Genomic DNA, 9,853 nt, shown 5'->3' with positions numbered 1-9,853 from the left:
CACCACCACGCCCGGCTAATTTTTGTATTTTTAGTAGAGATGGGGTTTCACCATGTTGGCCAGGCTGGTCTTGAACTCCTGACCTCAAGTGATCAGCCTGCCTTGGCCTCTCAAAATGCTAGGATTACAAGCATAAGCCACGACACCCAGCCCTGTAGTTTCTATTCGTATGGTATCTGTCTGGTTTTAGTATCAGGATAATACTAGACTCAAAGAATGAGTTGGAAAGTATCCTGTCTCCTCTATATTCTGGAAGAGTTTGTGAAGGATTGTTATTATTTACTATGTAAATATTTGGTAGAATTAATCAGTGAAGCCATTTGATTCTGGGCGTTTCACTGTGGGAGTATTTTTAAATTACCAATTCAGGCCAGTCACAGTGGCTCACACCTGCAGTCTCAGCACTTTGGGAGGCCAAGGCGGGCAGATCACTGAGGTCAGGAGTTTGAGACCAGCCTGACCAACATGGTGAAACCCTGTCTCTAACTTTTGTAAAAATACAAAAGTTAGCCGGGGTGGTGGCGGATGCCTGTAATCCCAGCTACTTAGGAGGCTGAGGCAGGAGGATCACTTGAACCCGGGAAGCAGAGGTTGCAATGACTCCATCTTAAAAAAATAAAAAAAATTTACCAATTTGATTTCTTTACTTGCTGTAGGTCTATAAGTCTATAGATTTTCTATTTATCTTAAGTCAGTTTCAGTAATTTGTGACTACCTAGGTGTCTACCTGTTCATCTATGTTGCCTAATTTGTTGCTATAAAGTTGCTCATAGTACTCCTTATTAATCCTTTTAATTTTTGTAAGGTTGGTTATGATGTCTCCTCTCTTGTTTTTAATTATGACTGAATGTTGAATTTTATTCCTCATTTGAAACAATCATACAAATTTACCCATTTTATCTGTTAATGGGGATAATTATATTAATACAGTTTCTATTGATAAACCATCTTTTCATTCCTTGAGTAAGCCCAACTTGGTCATGGTATTTTCTATAATGTAGGGTTCAATTTCCTTGCATTTAGAATATTTGTATTTACATTCATATTGCAGATTTGCCTTTCTTTTTTAAAAATATTATCTTTGTTAAGTTCAAGTATCATGGTCATACTAGTTTTATACATGATGTAAGAATTCCCTTTTTCAATAATCTGATCAGTTTAATAAAATTAGAATGTTCTCTTAGTTGCAGTATTTGGTAGAAGTCACCTGTAAAATGTACAGAACTGCTCTTTTATTAGTAGTGTAGGTAGGTTTTAATTCATTTTTTCCATTTCTTTAATGGCTGTGGCAGAGGTGATATTCAGAATATTTAAATAACAAGCACTGCACAAACACTTGCCAGTCAGAATAGATGCAGATGACTGTGCTGGAACAGGGTCCTGGAATCGCCATATTGTGTAACGGGGGCTTTTGCTACTGAATCATGGGAAGGTTTTGAGGGAGATATTTCTAGAAGAGGGGCCTGGGTAGTCAGAGGGTGTCAGAGGGTAACTCAGGGCACTGCCTATTTACGAATTAGTATGGAAGAAGTTCAATCTTTTCACAGTGCTTCAGCTGAACCAGTACATATTGGCTAAATATCAGTCCTAGTAATAGGTGTATTTCAGGTTTTCTATTTCTTCCTTTGCCAGTTTTGCTAAGGTGTATTTTTTAGTAAACTGCCTATTTCATCAAAGTTTTCAAGTATATAGGGAATAAAGCTCATCTATCGTCTTATTCTATACTGTTGTCTCCTTTTTTGTTGCTGATATTAGTTGTTTTTGTCTTTTTTTTCTTGATGAATCTTGCCAGAGAATTGCCTATTCAATTAGCCTTTTTAAAAGAGCAGGCTTTAAAAAATCCTCTATTATATTTTCATTTTTAACATCATCAGTTTTGTGCTTTTACACTTATCATTTCCATACATCTACTTTCATTGGATTTATCCTTTTACTTTTTTCCAGTTTTTTGAGGAAGATGCTTAGTTCATCAGTTTTCAACCTACCTTCAGTATGATTTCTTCTTTGATTCATAAATTATTTAAAAGCGAGTTTATAAGTCTCTAAACATGAGAATTTTTAATTAATAACTAAATGATACTAAGAACAGGGAAAATGGTTTGTATAATAATAGTTCTTTGGTACCAGCTGAAACCTACTTTGTAGTTCAGTACATGCTCAATTTTTGTACCTGTTCTAAGTGTGCTTCAGAGGATATTTTTACTAGTTGTTGGGAGCGGAATTCTAAATATATGTAATACATCAAGCTTATTAATAATATTTAAATCTTCCACAGCCTTATCCATTTTTCTTTGTTTGTTGTTGTTGTTGTTTAGACAGAATCTCACTCTGTCACCCAGGCTGCCTCACTGCAACCTCTGCCTCCCAGGTTCAAGCGATTCTCCTGCCTCAGTCTCCCAAGTAGCTGGGATTACAGGCGTGTGCCACTAGGCCCTGCTAATTTTTGTGTTTTATTTTTTGTTGCTGTTGTTGTTGTTGTTGTTATTGTTTTGAGACGGAGTCTCACTCTGTGGCCCAGGCTGGAGTACAGTGGTGCAATCTCAGCTCACTGCAACCTCCACCTCTTGGGTTCAAGTGATTCTCCTGCCTCAGCCTCCCAAGTAGCTGGGACTACAGGTGCCTGCCACCATTCCCAGCTTTTTTTGTATGTTTAGTAGAGATGGGGTTTTGCCATGCTGGCCAGGCTGGTCTCGAACTCCTGACCTCAGGTGATCCACCCACCTTGGCCTTCCGAAGTGCTGGGATTACAGGTGTGAGCCACCACACCTGGCCTAAATTTTGTATTCTTAGTAGAGACAGAGTTTCACCATGTTGGCCAGGCTGGTCTCCTGACCTCACGTCATCTGCCCACCTCAGCCTCCCAAAGTGCTGGGATTACAGGCGTGAGCCACCACACCTGGCCCATTTTTGTCTATCTTATCTATTAGTAAATGAGAGAATGCTGTTAATATTTTCCGCTGAGATGGAGATTTCTCACTTCTTTCTTGTAATTCTCTCCACTTTTGCTTTTTATATTTTTATGCTATGTTTTTAGGTGCTACAAGCTTTTATATTTTAGTGAAATTAATCTTTTGTTATAGTACCTTTTTATCAATAATGCTTTTTGCCTTAAACTTTATTTTGTCTGCTATTAATGTAGCTACAACTGTTTTGTCTTTGATGTGTAATTCTGTTTGTTTTTTCTCATCCTTTTACTTTCAACTTTTCTGGGTTTGTATGTTTTAACTGTGTCCCTTACAAAGAAAATACAGCTCTGTTTTATTTTTAATCTAATCTAACACTGTCTATTTTTAACTGGACAGTTTAGTCCATATACGTTTATCACAATTATTAATATTTGGATTGAAGCTTAGGTTATCTGCCTACCAGTTTTATGCTTTGTGAAATAACAAAAAATATTTTTCCTGAAATTAAGGAAATTTATTTTATAAGCCAGTTTTCATCATGAACTATACAACTTGGTCTCCTTCCTGTATAATTTTCTCCAACATTTTTAGTTGCAGTATATGACAGTTTTGTGCTTCTTAACTTATCTTTTCTTTTAAATAATTCTCTTTTTTCCTTCCCTTCTCCGCTTCTATGGGATTCATCATGTTTTATTAGTTTTTTACCCTCTACTAATTTGGAAGTTATCATTTATATTTCTATTCAAATTTTATTTCTAAATTTTAGTAAACAAATTCATTTAGTAGGTATGCTTGTCTTTGTCTAAAGATAACCAATAGTTTTGTCTTCCACTCAAAAGTATGGGTAGCTACAAATCTCTAAGAATAGCCCCTCTCTTTTTACATATGACCTCTAAAAAGAATATTCCAAAAATGATGGCCACACACAGTGGCTCATGCCTGTAATCCTTGTACTTTGGGAGCTGAGGCAGGAGGATCACTAGAGCCCAGGAGTTCAAGACCAGCCTGGGCAGCATAGGGAGACCCCGTCTCTACAAAAATTAAAAAATTAGGTGGGCATGGTGGCACATGCCTATAGTCCAAGCTACTCAGGAGTCTGAGGCAGGAGGATCACTTAAGCCTAGGAGATCCAGGCTGCAGTGAGCTGTGACTGCACTACAGCCTGGGTGACAATGCGAGACCCTGTCTCAGAACAACAACAAAAACAAATACACACAGAAATGATCATGGTGTGTTTACTGTATTATCATTTCACCATGGCTAGCAAAGCAGGCATGTTTCAATTATTTTTCAAACTTCAACTCTGTAAGTATCAATTTCTTTAAAAGGAGACATTTTGTTGGAATGTTTCACAACAGAGGCATAACTGGCATTTTAGGTGGGACAACTAGTCCACTCTGCACACTGACCTGTGTACTGCAGGATGTTTAGAAACTCTGGTCCTTGCCGACTAAATGCTAGTAGATAGCTGTCTTTCCCCATAGTGACAACCAAAACTGCCCCACGCTTTATTTCTAAACACTCCCTTTGAGATCAGTACCACTCCAAATGAGAACTACTCTTTTAATGCATGAAAACAAAAGAACAGAAATTGCAAAATAAATATATGTAGAATTGAAGGAAGAAAAAGTGAGAAACAGTTTAGTTTCGCAGGAGAAATAACAAAAATATTTTTCCTTAAGTTCAGGAAACTCTTTTTATAAGACAGTTTTCATCACTAACTATACTACTTGGTCTCCTTCCTGTATCATTTTCTCCTAAAATTTTCAGTTGCAATATATGAGTAAGTACAATTAACGATATCATCACTTTTTGGTTGTTTTTCCTAAAGCCAGTTTCTTTCTTGAGGCTAGGACAGAACACTGAATTTGTTCACCATCTTTTAAAAAATGTTTTTGTTCATAATCCTAACATGGTCTCCTATTCACAAACCTGTTAGTGTCCCAAATAATGACATTTCCATCAAATCCTGATGTTACTAAGAGTCTTGTATTAGTATCATATTCGATGTTCTTCACCCAGCTAGTGTGACCATGTAAAGTGCATACTTTGGTGTTCAATTTTCTCAGATCCCATAGTGCTATTGTAGTGTCATCAGAGCAGGTAGCAAACAGCCGGTTATCAAGAAATCTATAAAAGCAGAAAAACAAAACCCTGGTTCATTTAGTCTCTTTTTAAAGGAAAATTGATTTCAGAAACAGTCACTATATTACCTAGTCAAGAAAGAAAGAAAAAAAGGACTACACACTCACTATATAAACCCAATGACTCTGATATACTATAAAAAGTATACTTTGCATAATCACAGAGCCAGGATACTATGATTTAATGACAGTCACATTGCAATTGGATCCATTTGCTTTAAATTACTGATTTTTATTTGAAATTGGAAATAGGGGTAAGTGTTTGGAAAACAGTGACAGAAGGGAAAAAAAGAACTTCAGAATCTCTATAGGAAACAAAAATGATGAGAGAGAATTTAATAGGAGATAGAGGAAGTTTTGAAGACTTGATTGCCAAGAGGGACACATTACACGTAATCAAAATCATGAGAAATATTTGCTCTGCTACAAGTAACATCTTTTTCTATTTAAAACACATTTACACACAAAAATTGATGTAAAAATTGCCATTTTTAAAAATCTTTTAACTCAAAGGTATTTCCCACATAATCTTTTAGCAACATTTTATTAGGACCAGTCAAGATTACAAAATAAGACTTAAAATACTATATAATTCAGACTTTTCATTATTTTACACTAACTTCTCAATCCTTAGTGAGAATATATTTAATACAAATGCTTAAAAAATAAACTACTATTCACACTTGAATTTTTGTTTAACATTAGGATGCCTTCTGTAATACATGCTGTTACCCTAATCTCTTACCGAAGAAATGAATTCTGGTGCTTCTCCCAAGATAAATTTACATATAATTGTCAGAAATCAACCTCAATATCCACAAATACCATAACGACTTTCCTAAAATTGATCATGGTTTTCAAATACCAGGCGTTTACACAGGTTGTTTCTGCTACCTGAAACAACCTTCCTCCTGCCCCTGGATGTGGCTAATTCTTGCTTTCTTTTTAATACCATCATGTGTCGCTTAATGATGGAATACATTCTGAGAAATGTGTCCTTAGGTGATTTTGTTGTTGTGTGAACATCATAGAATGAACTTACACAAACCTAGATGGTACACACTGAGGTTATATGGTATATATGGTATGTAGCCTATCACTCATAGGCTACAAATGTGCACAGCATGTTACCGTACTAAATACTGTAGGCAACTGTAACACAATTGTAAGTATTTGTATATTGAAAGATAGAAAAAAATACAGTAAAAGTACTGTATAAAAGATTTAAAATGTTACACCTGTATAGGGCACTTACCATGAATGGAGCTTGCAGGAGCAGGAGTTGCTCTGGGTGGGTCAGTGAGTGAGGGGTGAGTCAGTGTGAAGGCCTAGGGCATTGCTGTCCATTACTGTAGACATTATAAACACTGTACACTTAGGCTACACTAAATTAATTTAAAACTTTTTCTTCAGTAATAAATTAACCTTAGATTACTATAACTTTTTTTACTTAATGAATTTTTAATTTTTTAAACTTTTGACTCTTTTGTAATAACAGCTTAAACACAAACACATTGTACAACTGTACAAAACTATGTTCTTTCTTTATATCCTTATTTTATAAACTTTTTTCTATTAAAATGTTTACTTTTTAAACTTTTTTGTTAAAAACAAAGACACACATTAGCCTAGTCCTACACAGGGTAAAAATCATCAGTATCACTGTCTTCCACCTCCACATCTTGCCCCACTGGGCAATAACAGGAACAGAGCTGTCATCTCCTGATAACAATGGCTTCTTCTGGAGTACCTCCTGAAGAACCTCCCTAAGGCTGTTTTACAGTTTACTTTTTTTTTTTTTAAGTAGGAGTACATTCTAAAATAACAATAAAAAGTATAACACAGTAAGTATTAGGCAATAGGAATTTTTCAGCTCCATTATAATCTTCTGGAACCACTGTTGTACATGATGTCACTCACTGAAACGTTGTTATGTGGCATATAACTGTATTCAGCTGTTATCCCCTCCAGGAAGCCTTTCCTGTTTAACCAGCCTGGTAGACCTACCAATTCTCTGAGCTCCCAAAGTATTCTGGGAGCTTCTATCATAATACTTAATATTATACTGTTGGTGAAACCCCGTCTCTACTAAAAATACAAAAAATTAGCCGGGCGTGGTGGTGAGCACCTGTAATCCCAGCCACTGGAAGGCTGAGGCAGGAGAATGGCGTGAACCCAGGAGGCAGAGCTTGCAGTGAGCCCAGATGGCACCACCGCACTCCTGCCTGGGCAACAGGGCGAGACTCCGTCTCAAAAAAAAAAAAGAAAAGGCTGGGCGCGGTGGCTCAAGCCTGTAATCCCAGCACTTTGGGAGACCGAGGCGGGTGGATCACGAGGTCAGGAGATCGAGATCATCCTGGCTAACATGGTGAAACCCCGTCTCTACTAAAAATAGAAAAAACTAGCCGGGTGTGGTGGCGGGCGCCTGTAGTCCCAGCTACTCGGAGGCTGAGGTGGGAGAATGGCGTGAACCCGGGAGGCGGAGCTTGCAGGGAGCCAAGATCCCACCACTGCACTCCAGCCTGGGAGACACAGCGAGACTCCGTCTCAAAAAAAAAAAAAGAAAAAAAAAAAATTATACTGTAAGGAACAACTTTACTATAAACTCCTTGAAGGCAGAAGGAACCTGTCTGCCTCGGGTCATGGTTAGATCTGCAGTATACAATACACATGGTACCAGACACATACGCACTCAACAAATACTTATAAAATAAACAAAAGAGGAGTTCACTGCCTAGCAGAAAAGACAATGTAACTACATAATTACACAAAATAATTGTGTGGAATAAGCAAAGAGGGTGGTTGGGAAGGACTTCATGATGTTATCATTTGAACTGAATAAAAGATGAGCAGGAACTACCTAAGTGGCCGGGGGTAAGCAAAGGTACACAGGCATGTGAGCGGATGGTGCCCTCTGAGAAGCGGTGTTAGGAATGCTGTGTATGGGAAAGTAGAGATGACTAGGGATTACATTATGGATTTATTCTATGGTGATTCCCAGTAACTATTTCTTAATTATAAAAATACATTTCTTGGCCAGGCGTGGTTGCTCATGCCTATAATCCCACTTTGGAAGGCCAAGATGGATGGATCGCTTGAGCTCAGGAGTTTGAGACCAGCCTGGGCAAACATGACGAAACCCCATCTCTTATTTTAAAAATAACAACAAAAAACATTTCTATTGAAACTATTTTTAATGAAAAAAAATCCGTCACCAAAAATAACCACTTTATTGATGTTTAGCTTAATTTCTATGTTTTAAACCTAATATTATCTCAAAAACATATTGCCATGTTATTAAAGATTTATTGACAAAATCATTTTTAATGGCTGAATAGTGTTCACTGTATGAAGAAACCGAAATCTTTTTTCTTTAAAAAAAATTTTTTTTTTTGGAGACAGAGTCACGCTCTATCCCCCAGGTGCTCACTGCAACCTCTACCTCCTGGATTCAAGTGATTCTCATGCCTCAGCTTCCAGAGTAGCTGGGATTACAGGAACCTGCCACGACGCCCCGCTAATTTTTGTATTTTTAGTAGAGACGGGTTTCGTCAGGTTGGCCAGGCTGTTCACGAATTCCTGACCTCAGGTGATCTGCCTGCCTCAGCCTCCCAAAGTGCTGGGATTACAGGCATGAGCCACCGTGCCCGGCTTCTTTTTAAAATGAATATGCAATTTTTGGGTGTTTGGATTGCTTACAATTTTTTACTACTAAAAAACACTAAGATGAGCATACTTACAGCCAAATATTAATCACATCCCTATTTATTTCTCTAAGTATATTCCCAGAAAAACATATTGCTAAGTAAAATGGGATTTGTTTAATGTAAGTTTTTTTTAATATAGCCAAATTGTCCTCCAGAAAAACATACCAATATAGAGATCCATCAGCAGTTAGGAGAGTGTCCATTTTCCCAAATCCTTGCCACATAGGTCTTTAAAAAAACTTTCTCCTAAGTGCTAGGAAAAAATATCACTTGTTTTAAGTTGAAACTTTTATTTTTAGTAAAGTTGAAACTTTTTCACATTTATTAGAAAGATATATTTCTTTGCTGTTCATGTTCCTTGCTGATTTTAAAACTGCAGTATTAATTACTGTGTTGTAAAAAAATCTTTAAAGATAATATATCAGTTTTTCAAATACTATGCATTGTATATATTTTCCACATATTTCTTTTATATGGTTTATATTTTCTTACCATATCAAAATTTTAATTTTTTTTTCTTGAGACAAGGTCTTGCTCTGTTGCCCAGGCTGGAGTGCAGTGATGATTATGGCTCACCGCAGCCTTGACCTCCCAGGCTCAAGCAACCCTCCTTGTCTCAGTCTCCTGAGTAGCTGGGACTATGGGCACACGCCACCATGCCCAGCTAATCAAAATTTTAATTCTTATATTGTCAAGTCCATTTTTCCCTTATAGGTTTACCTTTACTGATAATGTGTTGTTGTTGTTGTTGTTGTTTTGAGACTGAGTTTAGCTGCTGTTGCCCAGGCTGGAGTGCAATGGCGTGTTCTCAGCTCACTGCAACCTTCGGCTCCTGGGTTCAAGCGATTCTCCTGCTTGAGCCTCCTGAGTAGCTGAGATTACAGGCACCCGCCACCACACCCAGGTAATCTTTTTTGGGGGGGGCAGAGTCTCACTCTTGTCTCCCAGGCTGGAGTGCGGTGGCGCGATCTGGGCTCACTGCAACCTCCACCTTCCGGGTTCATGCCATTCTTCTGCTTCAGCCTCCCGAGTAGCTGAGATTACAGGCACCCGCCATCACGCCCAGCTAATTTTTGTATTTTCAGTAGAGACAGGG

At 37.6% G+C, this 9,853-nt stretch overlaps 1 protein-coding gene across 1 annotated transcript in view; it reads right to left on the bottom strand.

Moving 5' to 3' along the window:
• Positions 1-5,036, bottom strand: part of DCAF10 (DDB1 and CUL4 associated factor 10) — a gene marked incomplete at its 5' end in the record, with an annotated part of 20,159 nt that extends 15,123 nt beyond the window's left edge. The window contains one exon of the mRNA XM_011993771.1: positions 4,839-5,036. Coding sequence (XP_011849161.1) covers positions 4,839-5,036 — 198 coding nt within the window. The remainder of the gene's footprint in view (positions 1-4,838) is intronic.
• Between the last annotated feature and the right edge of the window lie 4,817 nt (positions 5,037-9,853).

This window comes from Mandrillus leucophaeus, unplaced genomic scaffold, assembly GCF_000951045.1.
Source record: "Mandrillus leucophaeus isolate KB7577 unplaced genomic scaffold, Mleu.le_1.0 Scaffold433, whole genome shotgun sequence".
NCBI lineage: Eukaryota > Metazoa > Chordata > Mammalia > Primates > Cercopithecidae > Mandrillus > Mandrillus leucophaeus.
The sequence above is the reverse complement of the archived record's forward strand: the minus strand, read 5'-3'. Positions and strand labels throughout refer to the sequence as shown.